Genomic DNA, 22,989 nt, shown 5'->3' with positions numbered 1-22,989 from the left:
GCTAAAACGTAAATGTTCAAATTTCCGCATCAGGCATAAAGAATTGTCTGCCACACTGCCGATGTCATTCCTCCTCAAGGGGCGATTCTCGATGGGTCTCTTGGCTACCAGAGTCCAGGTCATCTGGGACATCTTCTCCCTCTTTGCGGCGGTGTGATCTCGGTCTTCGGCCCGCTCCAGGCACAGGACGCCATCCCTCCAGCCAGTCGTGAGTCGCTTCCGGAGAGTCAAAGAACCAAGTCTGCCCTTCAGCCACCACCCGTAGTCTTGCAGGGAAGAGCATAGAATATTGTAACTCCTTAGCCCGGAGTAATTTCTTGACTTCGAAAAAGCTGCGGCGACTCCTTGAAACAGCCGCCATGTAATCCGGGAAGAAGGAAACAACTGAGTTCAATATCCGGATAGGGGGGGAAATTCTCGCCGCCTGTAGAATTGCATCTCTATCCCTGAAGTTAAAAAGACGGGCCAGGACCGGCCTCGGTGGGGCCCCCCGGCTTTGGCCTTCCTCCAGGCACTCTATGAGCACGTTCGACCGAGAAAAAATGCGAAAGTCCCTTAGGCTGTAGCCTGGTTTTTATCAGTTCTTCCACATATAGATCCATCGCCTGGGCCCCCTCCGTCTCTGGAATACCTATAATCCTCACGTTGTTGCGCCAAGCGCGTCCTTCTTGGTCGTCCAGCTTTTCCGTTAGCATCTTGTTTTCCTTTTCCAGGCGGGCCATCATTGTTTGGAGTTCTGACGTGTCCTGAACCAGGTATTTTGTCACTATTTCCACTTCTTTCACCCTATCTGCTATTTTGTGAAGGTCCGCCCTAAGCAGGGTGACGTCCGTGGAGATTGTTCCAACTGTCGTCTGTACATTTGCCAGGGCCTTCATGATGTCATCAAGAGTGACTTTCTTCCCTCCATCGCCCTCCTGTGTTTTGTCGTGGGGTGGGGTCGTGGGCGACCCTTTTTCGTAGGCGTACTTGTCCAGCTTAGCCTAGCAGCCTGGTTTCTGGGCCCTCTGCCCGCCATGTTAACGAGGGTTGTGGGGCGCGTCGCAGACGCAAAGGAAAATGCTTCCCAAGTTAAATCGTTGTTATCCAAGTGTTGTATTCGGTGCAATGAGGTCCGCAATGGCGAGAGTCACTGGGCAGCAGGTGGTTGGGGTGGAGACCAGTCAGTCGTTAGAGTGATAGCCCCCTTGGCAGCCGTCGCCGCACCGAGGATCTTGCAGGCTGCTACACTTCTGGCCAGTAGACAGTCCCACCTTCTCGAAGGAAAAGCATGTCCGGCAGCGTCAACAACACGCAATGGGTGCACCCCCGCAGTGTAGCGTCTTCACTAGTTCAATCCGGGGCCCATCATGATCCAGGGGTCGCATCTTAGGGCGTGCACTGCTGTGAGCAAGCGTATGGTATGGATCCCACCCACGGAACCGGCGCGTTTCGGGGACTGGGGTCAGTGCAGTCCAGAGCAGTGAAAACGTGTCAATGTGAGGCCGGCCCTCAGCCGCTCTCAGCAGGGGGAGGGAACAGCGAGGACGCCGGAGATGCCAAAGTGCTGCCGCCTCTCACCCGGATCTTTCTATCTTGGAGCCGTCAGGTATGCATCAGAGCCGGGGGCGGGAGCCGGTCAGATCAGCCACAGCACAGGTGTGTACAGTTCACGCTACAAAGCCTCTACTGCCAGGATTGGGAGCGACGGGGGCGAAATCGATGTTTGTATGCCCCGGCGCGTGGTGATGTTGTGCTCCGCGCCTCGGGGTGTCAGTCGCCGGCCGCCTCAATCACGCCAGTCCCCAGTTCCGTAGCCCTGCCAGGCCGCGTGCAGTCGAGCTGGGATAATTACTGATGTCGGTGGCGGATTTATATCGGAGTGCTTCCGATATGCGCTGCTTGGGTTGCGATGCTGGGGGAGCCCTTCAGTGGACTCCTAGTAACGGATTATTGCACGGATTTCAACAATTGGGCTGTGAGATAGGCGGCCATTTCCCTCGGCCGGTAGCCACGCCCCCGTGAGCATTTTATTTTGATAGCTTTACTCAAATTGGATCTTGTACATTTCATATCAAGTTATTGTATGTAGATATCTCCCCACCTTCATTTACGTTTGTATCAACTTTATTGCATCAGTATATCTGTATTTGCTTGAACCTAATAAAGCTCTTCTAAACAAAAAAAAAAGTAAATTTCGAATGCAAACGTGAGTGAAAGCAGACTTGTTAGTATGAATTGTGGTGCAACCTCCAATACTGAGAGTTCACTACATCAATTTAGTACAGTTACACAGAGTGACTGCATCAAAATTGCAGCCACTGATGGCAGTAATTTTGTAACAAGGTGTGTGCTCGGTTAAGGTTAGTGTTACATTCAGGGCTATGGTTAGGGAAGATTACTGGTGGTCTTACTCTTATAATTAGGGTTAGACTTTGTGTCCCGATAAGGTTTAGAATTAGACTTGGGGTAAGGACTGCACTCTCTCTCTCTTGTTCCTTCCTCATTATATAGAGTGGCATTCTCAGAAGTGGCATTCTCTCTACTAGTAATTGTGAGATGGTGGCATCTCAAAATATTTGTATTTGAGGCACTGACAATCTATTTTTGAAGGCAACAACTGGCATGGCTCAGAATGTTAACATTTTATCTGGATTTCGTCTGATCTGCATGGTCTTCGTTTTAGTGTCCATCACTAGTGCTAATGCAGACTTATCCATCTTTAGTGAAATAGCTGTCTCCACATCATCACCAAATTCCTTTTGTGGGCGGTTTCCGATTACTAGTAAAAAAAAAAAAAAAGCAGTCTAGGCTAACAGTCGGAGAAGCTAGTATAAGAAGTCTAGTGATGTTGGGAGATGGTTGTATTTAAGAAAGACTGATAGGTTGTGCCATTATTAAAGAGTAAAATGTAATTTGTGTGTGACCTCCATGTTGCTCTCACGTTGCATGAGCAAAACTTGTAACACATACTTTTGATTGTTCGAAGTGCGCCACAACTCATTGCGTGCTTCATGCTTTCTCTGGAAGACAGTTGATGAGTATCAAACTGTATTCATGTAATTATTTTAGGCTTTGTTACGCATTGGGTAGTCTAATAATGTGCTGCTTGGCTAAACACTTACAAAGTCCCAAAGGTGAGACCTATTGGCTATGCCAATGCTTGTTATATCTTGTAATTCACCAGCATACCTGTTGGTCTCGTTTTATATTATATAGGTTGTCAAATAAATACATATTGTATCAGGGATTTGCCCTTCTGTGCAGTTTTTGAAGGGGAGGCAGATCCATGAAGTTAAATAAGCTCCATTTTGGTTTACTGTAAAAGTGGTCTCTGGCTATTTATAACGTAGTTGGTTATTTTATTAGTAATATAGTTCTCATTTCTGTAAATTTAGCCAATTTATAGGGTTGTATTTTATCAGAGCTACTGTTAACCAAGCTGGAAGAAAATGTTCTTTTTCAACATTCTAAGAATATAGAACTCAGTTGTGTATGCTGCAATTAGAATGTAGTGACCTGTAAGTGTGAAATGGATCTCTGCAACATACCTTTAACTCTGACCCACACTGATGGATGTCTTTTGTGTGATAAGAGGTGATGTTACATGCTGTTTTCATAATAGTTGTCAATGGGATAGAGATCTTTTTATAAAAGGTAATGCCATTTTATGGTGGATATAAGCTGCTGGGTAATGTCATTTTCTTTTATTATGGGTTTATAAGCGCTATGTCAGAGCTGGAAAGAGCAGAAACATGTGGCTTAATGGTTATCTGACAGTAAGCAGACTACGTAGTTAAATTAAATTGCTGATGGAAATATTCATTTTTTTTACATTAGCACACTTTGCATGTATTAACACCCCCATCTTTTCACTTTTCGCTCAATGGATCTTCTTTAGCGACCATTCTTTTGTTTGTTGCAGAACATGAATTCTGTTTTCAGAACCGTCCTGGACTTGACGTACCCGATCACCTCCATGTTCTCGGGATCTGCATTTAATGCAAGCGTCTATAAAGTGTTCCAGGATAAACAGATTGAGGTATGAAGAGTTTACATTTTATCTTCTGCAGATGATAGCATTGATAAAACAATACGTCCGGCATAATGGGGCTTGGGAAAAGGCATCTTAATTGTGTTAGTGTGTGTTAGTTGCTGTTGCTGCTGATTTCTGCTGCTCTGTTTTTACACTGCTCATTGCTGCTGTCGTCCCATGTGGTGATTTTACTCACCCTGATGGACTTTGTACAGGTGAGTTACAGTCAGTTTACACTTGTCAAAACTAGTATTTCATCAATACAACATATTTCCAGGAAGTGATCATTCTCTATAATCATAGTCCCATATCAATCTGGAGATTTATCCGTTTTTGTTTTTCCAATGCAGTTTAACTTTATAGTTTAGAAGTTGGAATACCTCGCAAATTTTATTTGGATAAAACAAATGTTTTAATTAAGCCACTTAAATTCATTGCCTTTTATTGTGGAATTCCAATGCCTCTCTTGCTTACTGGATAGTGTTACTTTCCAGACTGCTAAGCAAGGTGTTTATGCAGCCACCCAGAGTATGCCTTTTGCAAACATGCTTTCAGTGTTTGTTCAAGATTAAAGTGTCTGTCCATACACTTTGTTTTAAGTAATACATAGCTGTCACTGTGTGGTTCTTCATGCCTGGCCCCTTCTCCCAGTCTCAATCTTTGTAGTTATCAGCCTGCCTGACTGAAGAGGACTCACAGTGGAGAGAGTGATACTGTTTATTTGCAAGCCAGACCCATGCCAAGGAGCCTCGCTTAGTGGTCTCTCTGCCTTTTTGAAATTGGCCTACAAGTCCCCTGCAAGCGGTCAATTCAGTTTGTCTGCAGTCTTCTCTGCTGGTGCAACACTGTAGTGTTCAGCTCTTCTTAGGTCGTCAGAAATCTGATTTAAGGGTCTGGGGGAGCCACCTCAATACTAGATTTAGGGGTGTTACAGGGGTAGTAACAGGTATAGACCAATGGGTTCCTTACCTGGGGTATCTACACCCACTATTATGCCACCCTCCTGTGGGAGGGGGCATAGTCCTAGACCGGATTGGATAAGTCCCACCATCTTCAAGATTGTGGGCATTGAAAAATGTGCTTCACTTCGCCTCCAGCACCTTGAGGGATGGAGTTGGCGAAGGGGAGGCACAACTCCCTTAGTTTTGCCACCAGTTCTCCTGCTAATAGTGGCGGTTTAAACTGGGGGCTGCAATCTGCTGCTAGCAGCAAAGGCTGAGGTCGCATTACAAAGGCAGAAAGGCCTTTGAAGCTTCCCTCTTGAGCATTGTGCCTCCTAGGGGAGGAGGTGTGACACCACCGTTCAGGATGGGCTTCGCTTCTGGCCTCAGAGAGCAAGGGCTCTCACCCCAGGGAGTAGTTGTTTGGTACCAAACACACCTGGGTTCAGTGAAGCCATCATGGTTCTGGGGAACTCCAGTTGTCGAATTTCCGTCCCATGTACTCTCTATAGCTTCCCTGGCACTTAGTGTTAAGGATAGACTTAAATAATGTAGGTGCATATCTGCTCATAAAGATATGCCTACACCTGAGATACAGAGCACCCTGCCTTAGGGCTTGTAAGACCTTCTAGAGGGGTGATATTACCTATAACGTATGTAGGGCTGCTGGACATGGCACACAGGCAGTGTTCTTTGTCAACTTTGTAATTTTTCCCTACACAAAGACATGCAGGCTGCAATGGCAGCGTGCATGGCCTTGGTGAGGGGTCCCTAGGGGACCCTCTGCAGTCCCAACGCCCTAGGTACTTGGGGTATTTACTATGGTCTTACAGGGGGGTCTGAAGTTTTGCCAATTGTGGTACAGTTTAGGGAAAGAACACTGGTTCTAGGAATCTGGTTAGCAGGTACCCAGTACACTAAAGTCAAGGTTGCATCAAAAGCCAGGCAAAAAATGGGGTGGTACTACAACAGAACCCACTTTCCAACAGGGTTTATAGAGGATGTATTTATGAGTGTTGTGATATATCTGGCTTTGTCATTTGAATCCTTTTGTATTGGTTGTATCCATGAGGAGAGAGCCCAGATGGCAGATGTGAATTGAAGAACACTTTCAGGACATTTCAGAGATCCTTGGTAGTGGGTCAACCTTTTGGGTGTGGAGGAGAGGACCTCTTCAGAGCTAGACAGTTTCCGTTGCCCCTTCATGGCCCATTGTTCTCTGCAAGAGCTACCACCCACAAGTTAATAGATAGTTAAGTGGGACAGCCAGCCTTGCTTTTGTACCATTGATTTCGATTTCTGATTCCTGGAGACTTTTAGTTTTCAGGGCTGACTGTTACACACCTGCTGTCTGTCACTTTAGTATAAAGCTGGGGCAGAAACTTTCAGACACCAGTCCCAGATTTCTCCACCAGGGATTCTAGATGACATTCTGTTATTGGGAGTGGACCGCAACTTACTAGCATTAGATGCTCTTGACAGGTGCGAGGAGCAAAGAGGGACAAGACACTCAGTAGAATGCTTGAACTGACAATTGGAGGGCTCAGCAGTCAACTGACAGTTAGTACACTTTCTGTTCTGAGGCACGCCATAGCTTCTCATACATCGATTACTTCCTTAAACAGCACATGCAAATAAGTAGGCTTCAGATGGCAAGATTTCTGGTATGAAGGATCTCAGATAACTCAATGCTATAGATGGAGCTCAAAGGGGAAGAAGCCAAGATGTTGGAAGGTTGGGTAATGGACACTTGGTACTTGAAGGACAGGGTACTAACAGCCAGGCTCCAAGCAACCACAGAACTTTACTTCAAGGAAAACCCAACCATGGTCCAGTCTTCCCATCTTACGAAGGTGCAAAGAGGCCTATGTGGAGCATATGCTCGCCTACAAATGCTGCTTTTCCATGATCGTAACCATACTTCAGGGAGGCAAGCAGCCAGAGGACTGTGCCTCCTAGCTGTCTCCCTATTTAACATGGAGATGAAATTCTTGACAAAGGTATAAGCAGCACAGCTAATCAAGATGCTCAACACCCTGATATAGCCTGCTCAATCAGATTTCATGCCCCAATGATGACCCAGACTTAACTTACACCATCTATATTGCTGTATAAAATATACGTAGGGGGTGCTGGAGCCAACAGTTGTCCTATCTCTAGACGCGGCCAAGGCTCTTGACACCCTCTAATGGACCTATATGTTCCATATCTTAGAGAGGTCGGGTGTCTGGTCTGATATAGAAAATTGGTTAAATGATTGTATCAGAAGCGGTAGGATTAATAGCACTTGTTCCGCACCCTTCTCGCTACAGTGGAGAGCTAGACCGGGTTGCCTTCTGTTTCCTGTGATATGTGCACTGGCATTAAAACCCTTAGCATGTGGGGATACCGACTAATCCTCTGGTGTGGGGACTGTGGTAGGATGAAAGGTGGGCAGACTCTCACTGTACTTGAATAATATGGCACTGTACATGGCACAACTCAAGTTTATGGTTGACAGGCTTCTACAAATCTTCACGAACTTTGGCAACTGTTCGGTGTACATGATTAACTAAGGACAATCCATGTTATTCCCTCTTACTGGGGGTCCACGCACCAACATCACTAATGCCCACTAGTGTTTCCCCAGGGAGTTTTCAATATCTAGGGATATGTACACAAACTACTATATAAATTCAAAGATATTAGACATTGGCTGTCCTTACCATTGCCCTTATTATGCCAGACAGGTATGCTCAAGATAATAACTATTGCAAATGACCCTTTCTACAGGGTCACCCCCAAACCTTTTGTCTTCCTCCTCCCATTTTTCTGACCTCGTTTTTGTTGGCTTTAGAAATCTAGGCACTTTACCACGGCTAACCAGTGCCAAAGTTCATGTGATTTCTACTTAAAACATGCTAACATTGGCTTATCCCCCGTTGCCATATTTAATTTACCTATAAGACCCTAGTAAAGTGCATTACATGTGTCCAGTGCTTGTAAAATAAATTCTACCAGTGGGCCTGCAGCACTGATTGTGCCACCCATTTCAGTATCCCTTTAAACATGTCTCAGGCCTACCATTGCAGAGTCAATGTGTGAGCTTTTAAACTGTTATGTTGACTTCGCATGTTAACCCTCCTGCCAGGCCCAAACCTTCCTTTTAATACATACAAGGCACCACTAAGGTAGGCCCTGTATAGCCCCAAGGGCAGGGTGCAGTGTATTTAAAAAGTAGAATATGTACTTTTAAGTTTTAAATGTCCTTGTGGTGAAAAAGTATTACATTTGTTTTTCACTACTGCGAGGCCTATTTCTCCCATAGGTTAACATTGAGATTAATTTATTATATTTTGTAAGTTTAATTTCCAATTGGAAAAAGATAGATATTTTGAGTTTGGTGTCTCTGGACTCATAATTCAAAGTCACAACTTATGGTAAAGTCAGATTTTAAGTTGAAAGTCTGAAAATTCCACTTTTAGAAAGTTGCCATTTTCTTACTTTTACCATTATGCACCTTCTTCCTGTCTCCAATAGTGTAGTGAGTCTGGAGCACGGGCAGGGGCTTTATGCACTTCAAGGGCCTCTCTTTGAAGTCACGCCCACTTCAAAGGCACAAGTGCTGAAACTGTGACACTACCAACTCAGTACACTGAGAATACTCTTCAAAGAAGATGGACTGCTGTGCTGCTGAAAAAACTGTCACTCTGCTGGACTCCTGCTCTACTGTACCTACCCTGCTGCTCTCCTTGCCTGTAAGTGAGAAGGACTCGACCTGCATCTCTTCATCCCCAGAACCAAGTGACTTCAGGGAATTGCTGGCTTGCCTCCTGTTTTGAAGACTCAGGGACATCAAATACATCATTCAACCCTGCTACAACATCCAGACTCTGCCAGGTGTGAGTCCTGCCCTGCCAAGTGGTACCAATCCAGTCCTGGGCTCTTGGAAGTGGATTTTCTGGCTGTTTCTGCAAAATCTACGCAGTGCTGATTTTGCGCATGTCGGAACTGACGGATTCTCTTTAACGGCAATGCATCCCCGATTTGAGGACACCACAACACTTCCAGCACTGCTAGTCTATGATTTGTTTATTTATTTATTTGCTGGTTTATATAGCGCTTGAATCGACTCCCAGTGGAGTATCTCTGCGCTTTTGGAGCCGGTCGAACAGAGGGTGTGGATGGAGTAAGAACTAGATCTCATTTCTGAACAGTACGGTTTTCAGTTGTCTCCTGAATTTGAGATGTTCTGTACACTGTCTCAGAGATGGAGGAAGTTTGTTCCATAATGTGGGTCCTGTTATTGATAGTGCTTTGCTCCCATGTCTAGCCTTTTTAGCACGGGGCACCACTAGAAAAAGATTGTTGCTGGACCTGAGAGATCGAGTTGGAATATATAAGGAACAAATTTGTTTTCAAGGTAGGCGGGCCCTTGTCCATTTAGACATTTATGTATCAAACAACATATTTTAAATTCAGTTCTCTGCCGGATTGAAAGCCAGTGCAGTTGCTCAAGGAGGAGCTTAGATGCAGTTATCGGGGGGACATTGAGAACTAGGCGGGCCGCCGTGTTCTGAATAACATGGAGCTTGGCCAGTACACCTTCGTTGGCAGAGAGCAGCAGGCCGTTGCAATAGTCAATCCGACTTAAGACAAGTGCCTGAACTAGAGTTCTCCTAAAGGAATCCGGTAGTAGAGGGAAAACTTTGCATAACAGGGTAATGGTGTGGAAGCATGAACCTGAGATGTAGTTGGCATGTTGTTTTAGTGATAGTTCTTGATCCAAGCGGATCCCAAAATTCTTCACGACCTGCTTGGGTTCGGGAACTGCTCCCAAGTCGTGCGGCCACCAGTCTGGGGTCCATAGCATTTTGGCTTCTCCAAACAACATAACTTTTTACTGACGTTGCACTGAAGGCAGTTGGAGGACATCCAGTGTGCCTCTGCCTTCAGCGGAGAGAGTTTTGAAGGGGAAGAGGAGCTGCGTGTCATCAGCATATGATACTGGGATGAAGCCATACATGCGCATCACTCTTGCCAGGGGTGCCACATAGATGTTAAAGAGGGTCGGGCTTAGACATGAGCCCTATGGCACCCCTTTCGAAATCTCTACCTCCGCTGAGCGATACGCACCCATGGTGACACTCTGGGTGCGATCGGATAAGAAGCTCCTTAACCAGGCGAGGGCTTTGTTCTTGATACCAGCGTTCGACAGCCGATCGGTCAAGATGGTATGTGACACGGTGTCGAACGCCGCCGACAGATCTAATAAAACCAGGATCTTTGAGAAGCCCTTGTCCTGGTACATGTGCAAATCATCAGTGACTGACAGAAGGGTGGACTCCGTGCTGTGTTTCGGCCTGAACCCTGACTGAGAGTAGTCCAGGCCGCCAGCGAGTTCGATATAACTGGACAGATGGTGGTTGACATTCTTTTCGATCAGTTTCCCTAGGAATGGTAGTAAGGAGATAGGCCTGAGATTGGCTAGTTCGGTCCATGGGATGGCAGTATTTTTCCTAATAGGTCTAACAAGGGCTCGTTTCCATTCTCTAGGGACATTGCCTGAGCTAAGTGAGAGGTTCACCAGTTTTTCAATCATGGGGCAGAGCTGTTCCGTCAGGGCGGGCATTATTCTGGCTGGGAAAGTATCATCTGGGCTACCACTTTTGATCTGTAAGATTAGTGAGGAAATTTCTTTCAAAGAAATGAGAGGGAAAGTGTCTAATGTGTGTGTGTCCTGCTTCAATTCAGCATCCACCTGAGGGAGCGCTGTGTCTATGGTGATTGCCCTATTAGCGCTGACTATTTTCTCATAAATTTTGTCTATTTTATTGGTGAAAAAATGGGAAATTTCATCACATAGCTGTTGAGATGCCAACTCTGAGGATTCACATGCTGCTGGTTTGACAAATGTTTGTAAAATTTGGTACAGGACCCTGGGGGAATTCCCAGCGGCTGTGATTTGTGATGCAATATGGGTTTTGCGTGCTACACGAATAGCTTTATGGAGCTCGACATCATCGCATCCCCAAACTGCACCACTCGGAAACAAAAAATTGTTGAGTGGGGTCTACAATAGGGGGATTGCATTCCATAACATGAAAATACTGCTGAGTGTCCCAGCAGGAGGTGGTTAACAATTGGGAATTCTCCTGGCAAGAGAGAACCAGCTCTCTTAGAGTTGACCGGCATGCAGTGGGATCGAGTGGATACCCTGAAACTCTACGTAGTGCTAGGCAGAATGAGGAGATGCCCATACACACGTGATCAGTCCTCAAAATCTGGAAGGAAGCAAACCGATATCTGGAATAGGAGGGAGTCCTAACTATCGAAACATCACTGCAAATGGAACAGCATCTGCAATCTTGAGGACTTACGTAAAGGGGAAAAACTTTCCTTTGAGGTATTTCAGGAAGAGTATGAAATGGCAGACTCTCAGTTCTACTGATACTTTCAAATCAGACACATGCTTGAGTCTCATATAACTGTGGGTTTGACAATGGATGACTTATCACTGCTGTAAGACAGATTCTTTTCTAAACCCATTCCTAAAGGTCCATCTCCCTGATCAACAGGAAAATAGTCAATAATTCCCTGGGGAAAACTGAAAAGTGCTTGGGAGCAAGGATAGCTAGAGGATGAAGAGTGGAAGGAGGCCCTTTGAAAGAAGTGGCAATCAGAGTGGAATTCTGCCTTGTCCAGCTGTGGATACTACATAGTACATAGTAGTATGCAAAAAAAGACTGTATTGGAAATGAGGAGGACAGATACTGACAGATGCACAAGGGGATGTAATCAGAGGGGTACCTCCACATACATACTTTGGTTCTGTCCCGGGGTGGACCGCTTCTGGGAGGGGATGAGGTAGTACTTGGGGGGCCATGGTAGCTTTAAAAATAAAAGGTGAGGCCACATTGCTACTGCTCAACATCTGGGGAGATGAGGGCATGTCAAGATGTGCCAAAATACTTAGTAATGTAGACCTAATTGTGGCAAGGGGAAGTATCTCCGACCCTGATGGCTAAGAAGAAAGACATGGATTGATGTATGCTGGCGGAAAAACCTAGGAGGGCAGAGGCTGCCCTAGAAAATGGGGGATAATATGGCAGCCTTAGATGCTGCACCAGAGAGTACTGCAAGCTGTGAGGGAGAGGGTGATGTTTGATTCTGGTACCAGTGAAAATGCAATGTGATGATGACATGAACTGTTTATTTGAAAATGTTAGTAAAAAGATTTCTCCACCTAAATCGGGGTTCTCAATAACGGTGGCAATTGAACAAAATTGGTTTGTTCTCCAGGGGGAGGCATCACCTTGCCAGGTTCAGATCAGAACTTGGAAACTTTGGCAAGATTGCCAAAAGTGGCTGCCTCTAACCTGCTGAGAGAGAGCGCTGACCGAATGCGTGGGAGGTGCACTTGCACAAGGAAGACTGTGCAGAGCGGGATAGGGCAGTGAAAGAGCTGAAGCAGGATGAGCTGAAGATGCCAGCTGTCACAGCAGGATGGACCTGCACAGCTCCTTGAGGCTGAGACCCATGGATCCTGAATGGACCCCGCAGTGTGGGCATCTAACTTGTTTTGGGTGGTGGGTTTAATCATAGGCCTGAGAAATAATTCAAGTTGCAAAGTTGTGAGGCTGCAGGCACCACATCTCCAATGCAGCCTCTTGGAATGGTGCCCCACTCACCTTGCACTCATGCTAAAAATGTAGCTTGCAAGAAGTGCGGGCCAGAATCACTGCTCTCAAGGCACACCATGTCGAACAGTACGCCCTACCTGTGGAATACAGGCACAGCCTGCACTGCCTGTGAACTCAGACAACAGAAAGGATATGGGCATATCTGTAAAACCCAGAAGAGGGATGCATGATGTCTACCAAGGGGAGGAAACAAAATATTCTAACATACCGACCCACTACCCAGTCAGCACTCCACTGAGACCTTCCAAATAATTGACCCCTCCAAGGGATGTCCTAGAGACTTGAACTATTGCAATACTGCACCCTAGGATGTTGTCCCGTGGGAGCAACATATGCTACTTTGAGAGTAGTTCCCAAAAGGTATTAATTCTCCACTTAGCTATTTGTTGTTTCTGGTAAATATGTACAATATTTAGGTTGTTTTTGATTAGAGTAAACTTTTTATTTTTCAGAAGAGCAAGCTTTGGTTGGACATTAAATTATTAACTGGCATTTGTTTAAGGAGCTAAAAGTCAGTCTCCCTGCACCACCTCCCTGAGAAAGCCTTGGACTGCTGGACTTTGCTGCCCTGTGGGTCAAGTGCTAAATGGTTGTTCTTGGTGTTCCGTTTTTGGGCTCCACTGTAAGGTTAAGCCCCTGGACACCAGTGGCAAAAGGCTCTGATTAACACAGTCTGAACTAAGTAAACCCTGACTGAGCTTTAATGCTATAAAACACCTGTCCTTTTAAAGCAAATTACTGTATATGTAGTGCACATCATTTATGAGCTGCATTATATGCCTGACACTATTGCGTTAAGGTCTAATGAAACTTGTAACAATTATTTAAACTTTATAAAACACCTGTTCTTGTGGCGCCCGCAGTTAACCACTCTGCCCCTGTGATAAAGCAGTGGAAAGCTCTGACAATTTTATCTTTGGGAGAAAATGCAGTTTGGATAGCTCACATCACTCAAACTGGATATGCAATAATACTAGACTTCTCATGTTCTGGGATTTTCCAAATTGACAGCTTGGTGGGTTTGAAAGAGTGGTGCCCTATGTATGCTACAAGGGTCCAGAAGTTCTAAGTCTCTTGATGAAACAATCTTATGCGTGATACGTACTCTATGATGGGAAAGGATTTACATTAGGTAACGTCAGAGCGAAAACATCTATACATCTCTGCTACTAGAATGGAATTGATATTTGTGCAGGTTAAATAATTTGAATGGAAGACGTGTAAAAAAAAGTACCTAGACTCCAGTGGCTCTGGGATCGCTGGACAGCTGTTCCCTTTCTACATTGACATGTCTGACTCATTGTCCATGTTGAGCACCAAACTGTTGTAGCAGTAGTTGTTTTTTCCTACTACTTCCTTTAGTTTCTGTTTGAATGCTAACAAATCAAAGAGATAGGTAGGATTCATGATTTGTTCTTTTACATGTATATGTATATTTTCCATTCTTCAAACAGAGCTACAGATTTTCTAGATTGATAAGAGAAAAACAGAAATCCCTTTTTCCTCCTAAGCTGGCTGATATGCCCTTCTTGTCTTTTAGGACTTGTGGCTGCCTTATTTTAATGTAACAACGGACATCACTGCCTCCACCATGAGAGTGCACAAAGACGGTAGGAGTTGCATTGGTTGATCGTTTCTTCAGGAATCCATGGGTGGCGGGTGGGTGGAATTTGATGCCTGTTAATCCTTGCGCATGCCTTCCTTCATGCCAGGGTTCCACCTTTTGTTTTAAGGTGGGTTCACTAAATTCTCAGTATTCATCAGATTTCTGTGACTCCAGCAATCCATGCAGAGTTTTCGGTCTTTTTCCTTTCCTTCCTGCATGGTGTGTCCATTTTGTATGATCCTGGCATTATGTGAATGAACGGATACCATTGGATGCGGATATTTTTCAGCTATGAGATGGAAAGTAACATCCACATGTGTCTTCTTTTTATCTCTTTTAGAAGTATGTGTTTCACATTTGATGGACTTTCTGCTCTGATCTTTAGCATCTAGGCTGTCCATCTTCACTTAGCGGCCTCTTCCAAACACCTCCACTTTTGTTTTTTTCCGAGTTTCCCCAGGGGTCTTACAAGATCTTTGAAATCTCTGCTGCCCCTCATTCACTGGACAGCTTAGGTTGTGGTACACAATGTATGAGTGAGAAAAGGTTTGAGGGGCAGAGAGCAACAAGCCTCACACCCCAAACCCCCAGCTGTCATCTGGCAAAGCACTTTGGTGGGTATCTGTAGGGTGGTCTTTTCATTGCCCCTGAAGCTCCTGTGCAGCACTTATCAGAAATATTGTTTGCAGCTATTTTCTCCCTGGACACTAGTCAATGTGGCCTTTTAATCACATCTTAGCTCGTTAAGGTACGTTCTGTTAATTCCTGCTGGCCTTTTCACTTTTCCCCCACTCACTGTGCCAAGTCTCACCCCCCTTTAACCAGGAGCTGATGAATCAAAGCTCATATGGTGGTTGTCATTCTGCTGCATGGCGCCTAATGAGCTAGGACGTCTCAAACACTCCATGATAGATTGGAAAACATGATGGGGAAACTCTATCCATATTTTTCCCATGCACATCTGTTGGCGATTTTCCCTTCGAGCCTGTAGTAGTTTGCACTGCATAGAGGGTGACACTCCTTCCCACCGTACAGGTGGTAACAGCCCTTACCTCTAAATTGCTGGTGACCGTCCTCACCATCACAGGTTGCAGTCCTTAAGGTCACATAGCCATTGGTAGCCTTCAACACAACATAACTGCTTCCTGTCCTCACCACAACATAGCTGGTGCCTGGGTGCATGTCTTGAGGATCGAACAGCCTGTGTGTCCAGAAATTTGCATGGCCATGTCATACTCCTCTATAACCCTCCTGTGCCTTCCCTAATATTGAATAATCTGTTATTCCTGCTTTGGAATGTGCATGCGTACCTCCTGCCATGTTCTTCCATTGTGGCTCAAGATCAACTTTCACAAGTCCTATGTAGAAGATGGAGTATCTTCATACTGTCATATGATACAGTTTTGGACTGGGGGCAAGGGAGTGGCTTTGGGCTCCACCTTCAGATGCTTCTCTTTGCTGCCAGCCATTTATTCTTTACCTATAACTCTCGAAAGGTCACACAAGTTCTAAACATCTCTGAAGATCTTACTCTGGTTGGGGATAGAGGCCGATTACCTTAGGCAGTGTCACCGTTCCACATTTAACAGTGATAAAACACCTTTAGAGATGCATGGCAAGGGAAACCGCAGCAAATGTTCCGCACTTCTTGATTTAAGTGACTTTTAATCTGCTGAAATGGGAATATGACATAACCTGGAGGATGCAGAAGAGATCTTAATACCAGCAGATTGAGAGTTCAAGGATAGGCATAAAATAGGAAACCATCATGAGGTTTAGAGAAGAACGTCCCAGAGTAAGAGTAACCTAGGTGTAAAAGGTTAGAAATAGGAGAGCAGTCTGCAGCTGGGATGGAAGCAGAGCCTGTAATATAAAAATAGCTATATATGGATGCAATAGAACAGACTATGGCTAGATACAAGAGAACAGGCTGGCTAAATACAAGGGAACAGACTGGCTAAATACAGGAGAATCGGCTATGGCTCGAAACTGAAGAACAGATCATCTAGAAACAAGAGAGCTGAAATCATGAAAGAATAGCAAGAATCATGAGATATAGGACTATTAAAAAACTAGAAACAGAGGATTTGACAGGAAGAAACATTGGGAAAAGTATATCGCAAAGACAAAACTCTGCACTTGTCACAGGGTTATCTCCCAGCAGCCAGAAGGCTGAGGCTGCATCGTGCCTGTGAACATGGCTACTCTTGAACCAGCAAAGGTATTTAATACACTATCACCATCCTATATCTAGCAAAGAGCCTGGGAAAATTGTGGCTAATCAATTGGCTATGTTTTTAGGGGTATTTGAATTCCTGGACCAGTGCAAAATGGAATCTGTACAAGGAGAGGGAACATGGCCATTGAAGAGCTGAATTCCATTGTAGACAAAGTAAAAGTGGGACTGTTCTTACTGGATGCTACTCTCTACCGTGTACATGGTAAACCAACCTGTCCTGCTCCTATGCCTGAAATAAAATAGTTTTGGAGGTTCTTGTCCTCCCGCAGTCTCTGTTATTCTGAGAAATCTTTCCCTAATTGGCATGTTACAAACCCAAATGTATTTGGACTTCATTGGAGGGGTCGCAACTGCTCTTCAGTATGTATGTTTTCCCCATGTGTAAGATTTGTCGAAGTAAAGCACATGGACGAAATCCCCCTGGCTTCCTGTGCAATCTCCTAAACTGTCATGGACAGTCCATAATGAATGCTACATAATTACCTAAAATTGAAGACTAATAAGACTGAACGTTTGATAATCGGTAAGCGGATGGAGTGCTGGGATTGCCTCCTGATGGCATTCGAGAATGGCACTACTCTTATGCCTCTCCCTCTAAGGTTCAGTCATTTAAATCAGTAGGCATTACTCCTGTTTGGGATTTTAAAATGAATACCCAAAAACATTTGTAACACACTGTATTGTTTTATGTTTTGTGCCTGTTCCACAAAGTCTCTTCCCTACCTCCCCAATATCTTTCATACCTGGCTTTATTTTATCGAGGCTGAGCTACTGTAACAGCATCTCTCCCTTTTAGCCTGAACTCTAACTTTACTGGGTCTAAAGTGCTCCAGTACATCTTGTTTGTCACCTAAAGAAGTATCATTGTATCTTTCAGGCACGTAGAGAGTTGTATTGGGTGCCACTATTGGAGTCCAATTTAAAGGTATCTGTTGTATGGTTAACACTTTTTTGTTATCCTGATCTTCTGCACAGACCTGTTTGCCTCATCTTTTTCATCCTTACATTCTGGTGTGCCTTGTTCCCACGAAGAGACTCTTGCTTATGCAGGTTCACAGTACCAATCAAACTTGAATGGGAGAAAGATCTATTATGCTCTTGCATCCTAAAGAGTGAAACATGCAGCCTAGGAAATGTATTCCATGCTGCCAAAATCATGATGACTTTTTGTTTTGTTAAGACTCTAAATGCTGTGCCTTTACCTCTTTGTGGGGTTTCTTCTTCAGCACCAACAGACTTTTAAAGTGTTTGGATGCTTTCAATTAAATCAATTGAAGAGGAGGCGAGCCAATAAACAGGGAGAAGAACGAGGGATAAGAGCAGCATAGGAATGAATGTAAGAAACCGGAAGATGACCTAAAAGTAGCTGAGAGAAGAAGTGGGACAAGAATTGAGAAGGATAACCATAAATTGAATCAATGAAAAGTATATGGAAGCAGGAAGGAGGTCCAGGAAAAAAAGCAAGATAGAGTATGCAAGGCAGGAAATAGGATGGTGAACCAGGGACAGAGCATGAGAGAAGACTGAACCAGCTTCCACGAAGTAGAACTTGTAATTAGAGCTTAGAGACAGGATCAGTAGCAGATAGAGATCCCTTGACCCAACCAGTCTCCCAGTCCCCCGCTTCCTTAAGCACTGAAGCTGCAATGCATGTTAGCGGCACACTACAGTTGATTTATAACAGGCTCTGTTGAATCCTTTTAGCTGTTCTTCTTATGGATCCTAGTGGGAGGCAATGCTATGCATCCCTTTCTCAAAGAACTCCTGTAGCTTACTTTTGGGCATTTGGGCATTCCCGTGGCACACTTTCTCTTAGGGCCCCCTTGCTGTAGACACATAGATCTGCTTCTCACCCCTAGAACGTAGGTGCCTAATCTGGACAATGGCCACAAAGTGTCTATGCTCTTTCTTCTCCATAGCTGAAGAGTGACCTTCTTTGTAGCCTCTGCCATTCAATGCTCAGCCTCACACTCAAATGGTTTCAGCAAGGACTTTAATTGAAACACACAAAGTTGGAGCTCATGATGTATTTATTAATTTATTGAGGGTGAAGGGGTCTGGGGCACAGTGTGACCTTTTTATATAACAGCTAACTTAGCAGGAAATGAGGGCTTGTAACAGAACACTGGTGTTGCTTTCCAAGGTGGAATAACATTACTTAATGCCTGCATATTAAAACTCTGTCTCCAATTCCCCTTCCCTCTATCTCGCCTGCTGTTCATTAATGTTGGCATGTTTTGATTCAGTCATCTGTTTCACCTGGGACATTGTCAGCTTGCGCAGTCATCCACTAAAGCATTGTCTGTTTGTGTGTACGAGCTGGGGAAAGAGTGTTCTGGACAATATTAAGGGTGTGCTCAAAACTGTCTCTGTCTTGCTGGTTTGTCCCTTCTAATATACATTCTAACCATGATTTTATTAACATCTGTCCTACTCTAACCTAATATCAATGTTTTGATGAAAACATTAAAGTACAAATTAGCCAATCGCAAAGTAACTAATAAAACAAGCCACTGCCATTGGAAGTTCTCATCCTGAGTTACCTTTCAACTCTTTTGCTTTAAGGTCCTGTTTATTGCACTAGGTCCATGTGTTTCTTGCACTGCATGATCCTTACAAATTCTCTCTGTTTGCTTCTATAGTTGGTACTGCCCTTGTTCTGTCAGATTCTTCTTGGAACACTACATTAGTGGTGATAGGGGACATAGGACTAATGAAACTTAAAAGGTTTCTGAAATTGTGCTGTAATTACTTTGTGAGGCTGTGCTGCGATTCCCACCTGTAACTCTGTAGAATCTAATCTGCCACTCCGACATTTAATCCTTCACTCCTTCAGATCTGAGCCATGGCTCCCTGAAACCTGATCTGTGACCTCCAGAGATCTGAGTCTGGTTTCCTTAAGATTAGGTATATGACTTAACAAGATCTTATCCGTGGCTCCTTGAGATCTTATCCATTTCAACCAAAAATCCTATCCCTAGCTCCCCAGGATCGAATATATATCTACCCGAAATCTGATCAGTGAATCTTGAGATCCCCTTTGTGACTCCCTGAGAACCGATCAGTGATAACCCGAGATCTGATCCATGATTCTAGCAGATCTGAATCCTAACTCACTAAGGTATTCTTGATCGCATCCATGCATGTCAAGGGTCAGATTTGTGTTCAGATCAGTTAATCTCATAGACTGACTCCACAAGCTCTTATTCATGATTCTTTGACATCTTACCCATACATCGCTAAGTTGTCACTGAAGGCTCTCTTTGATCTCACCAGTTACTCCCCAATATGTCACTTGAGACAATATCACTTGAGACTCCTTAAAATCTCTTCCTGGACTCTTGAGATCTGATTAGTGAGTTTTTAAGATCTCACCCATAACTCACAAGATCTGACCCTTAACACTCAGTGATCCCATCTGTCAATTCATGATAGCTCACATGTGGTTCCCCGAGATGTCACATGTGATTCCCCATAATCTTGTATGTGATACTTTAGGATTAAATATTTTTATTGAGCATGTCCAGACAGGAAGGCTACAATACAGCCAGGGAAAAACTCACCCCACGCCGACTAGTGACGGGCAGGGTAATACACCGTACAGGCATAAGGCACAGCTCTCAGACACGTGGGTGGGAGTATACACAGCAAGTCGCCTACAACCCATGTCGGGCCGGCCGCGTGAAAGGAAACCCGTGCCATGTGCATACACGACTGGACGCTGCAGCCAAGTTCAATCTGATGGAGGATCAAAGGAGAAGAAACAGTGTCTCGCAGCCTGCTGCCCAGTCCTCCAACTCGACTTTCCCCTTGACCGGAAGCAGCTTTGTCCTCCAGGTGCTCGTGTATCCTCGTCCTTGACATACATTTGAACAACCCGCTCGCCCCCAACCCCACCAACCAGACCTCCCCAGCAACCAACCCCCACCCCCCCTCCCACGCCCCAACCCCGATCAACCCCAACAAACCCCTACCTCCCAACACCCCATTCGGTCCATGGTCTGGTCCTCAATCCTATCTGCCGTGTCCCCCATACTTTTAAACAGGGTCTTTCTTCCTGGATGTGTGGCTTCTGTTAATCGCAACAATCTAAGATACCTCGGGCATGTCACCTCCACAAATTCAGACGACAAGAGAGTCAGGAATGGTTTCCAAAGCTCTGCGTACTTGGCCACCTCTCCTGCTTTATAGAGGGAGAGCCGTTCCATACCCAGCACCGTCCAGAGGCGGTGAAGCCAGCCCTGATAAGTGGGGAGTTGGGCCGATCGCCAATGCGCCAGAATGTTCTGCAGCGCCGACCCCAACGCAATGGCCATCAAGCGACCCCTTCTAGACCTCAGCGGGTAAGTCAAGGCGTTAGGCAGCCCCAGAATGACATACACAGGGAAGCGGGGGATTTCGGTGTCAAAGTGGACATCCACATCGCTCAAGACCTGTCGCCAATAGTCCTGCAAGAGCTCGCAATCCCATAGGATGTGTGTTAACGTTCCGAATTGGCCACAGCCCCGCCAGCATAGAGGATCTTTACTACTATCCATCTCATAGAGACGCTCCGGGGTGTAATACCAATAGGTCGCCAGTTTGGTGAGCGTGTCCGTGAGCCCCATGTGATAGGCTGAATGCCGTGCTCTGTAGTAGATGCCATCCTATTCCTTGTGCGAGAGAGTCCTCTCCAACTCCCGCTCCCAACGCGCCCTACTTTCGCTGTAAGTGTGCTGGTGGTGATGCACGAGTGTTTTGTAAAGGTCAGAGATTAGCTGCTTGTCAGACGTCCGCGAGATCAGCCAGCGCTCAAAGTCTGTCATTCGCCTGTCCGCCGTAGTTCTAATCGTGGGATCAAGAGCCCAGTGTCTGACCTGGAGATATCTGAATCTTTCGGATTCGGGAAGACCATATTCCCGATGAAACTGCGGGAAGGGGACTGCACCCTCCGGTCCATACATATGGCAAAGCGCCCTGCAGCCTGCCGGCTTCCAACGATCGAAGGCCTTCTTATCCATCCCCGGCTGGAAGTCAGGGTTGTCAAGGATGGGCGTGAGCGGTGACGGCAGGGTGGTAAGCTCGAGCGAGACCCCCACCCGATCCCAGATCTCAAGTGGTACTCGCGTGATGAACGGCGTGTACAGGTTGGGTGGCCTATGAACGCGGTGCATGAATCGAATCTCCTGCAGGGTCCTCCCGGCGATCGTCTGGTCCTGGAACAACCAATGTCTCCCGGACTCCCAGCGGACCCATTCTGCCAAGAAGCGTAGCTGCGTCGCCTGGAAGTATGTTGCTAGATTTGGTATCCCGATCCCCCCCTGCTCCGGAGCGAGCATCACTATTTGGGCCTTCAGACGGGGTTTCCTTCCGTTCCAAATAAATTGCGAAAGTTCTGACTGTACTTACTTAATCCAGCCCTTGGGTGGGGTAAGGGGTATAGTACGAAAGATGTACAGAATTTGAGGGAGCACCGTCATCTTGACCGCCGCCACGCGGCCGAGCCACGACAGCGGGTAATGTTTCCACCGCCCTAGCTCCTGTCTGACTTTCCGCCTCAGGTGGGGGTAGTTAATGTCTTCCGTGGTCTGGAGAGAGGGGGCCAAACGAATCTGAGGTACGGGACCGCTTCCTCGGCCCATTGCAGAGGAAACCTGCCTTGCAGGAATGAGCGAGTGGCGGGGAGTAATGACAGATCTAGCTCCTCCGACTTTGTCATGTTAACTTTGAAACCTGACACTCGACCGAACCTAAGCAGGTCGTCCAGGCATGCCGGGAGGGAACTACGGGGCTCGGCGAGGAACAGGAGAACGTCACCAACATATAGGCTGATCGTGTGGACATCTCCCCCAAACTTGATCCCCTTGACCTCAGAATCCATGCGGATCAACTGCGCCAGCGGCTCCATGAAGAGCGCAAACAGCAGGGGAGACAGTGGGCACCCCTGTCTGGTGCCCCGTTCGATCTTGAAGCGCGGTGAAGAGCAACCGTTCACCTGCACCGTGGCCGACAGATATTTATAGCAGTTCAGTGCCCTGGCCCTGAATTTCTGCCCCATACCTGCCTTAACCAGAACCTTTTCCAAATAAGGCCAGTGCACGCGGTCGAATGCCTTTTTAGCATCAATGGCCAGCAGCATGTATTCCCCCTGTGTTCTGGACGCTTTTTCCAAGAGATGGAGGGCTCGTTTTGGTATTATCGGAGGTCTGACGCTCCGGTATGAATCCGGACTGGTCCGGGTTGATCAGGTCCCCCATGTGAGGGGCCAGCCTGGCAGCTAGGATCCCCGTACAGAGCTTAAGGTCCACGTTCAGGAGGGAGATGGGCCGAAACGCTCCGCAGTCTGTGTGATCCTTGCCCGGTTTAGGAATAACCGTGATGGCGGCCTCTAGCAGATCACCCAAGATCGTCCCTTCCTCAGCGAATGAGGTGAAGAGCTTGGATAGCAGCGGGGCAAGTTGAATGCAGAAGGTCTTATAAAAGCTTGCCGGGAAGCCATCCGGGCCAGGAGCTTTGCCCAGTTTCAG

The 22,989-nt window shown here is 45.9% G+C and overlaps 1 protein-coding gene across 3 annotated transcripts in view; it reads left to right on the top strand.

The window, feature by feature from the left end:
- Window positions 1-22,989, top strand: part of PNPLA6 (patatin like domain 6, lysophospholipase) — a 354,753-nt gene that overhangs the window by 260,952 nt on the left and 70,812 nt on the right. For all 3 annotated transcript variants that reach the window (XM_086960602.1, XM_086960584.1, XM_086960592.1), the window contains exons 28-29: window positions 3,905-4,021; window positions 14,179-14,248. In XM_086960602.1, coding sequence (XP_086816728.1) covers window positions 3,905-4,021; window positions 14,179-14,248 — 187 coding nt within the window. The remainder of the gene's footprint in view (window positions 1-3,904; window positions 4,022-14,178; window positions 14,249-22,989) is intronic.

The sequence above is a fragment of the Lissotriton vulgaris genome, chromosome 1_1 (assembly GCF_964263255.1).
Source record: "Lissotriton vulgaris chromosome 1_1, aLisVul1.2, whole genome shotgun sequence".
NCBI classification, from domain to species: Eukaryota; Metazoa; Chordata; class Amphibia; order Caudata; family Salamandridae; genus Lissotriton; species Lissotriton vulgaris.
The sequence above is the reverse complement of the archived record's forward strand: the minus strand, read 5'-3'. Positions and strand labels throughout refer to the sequence as shown.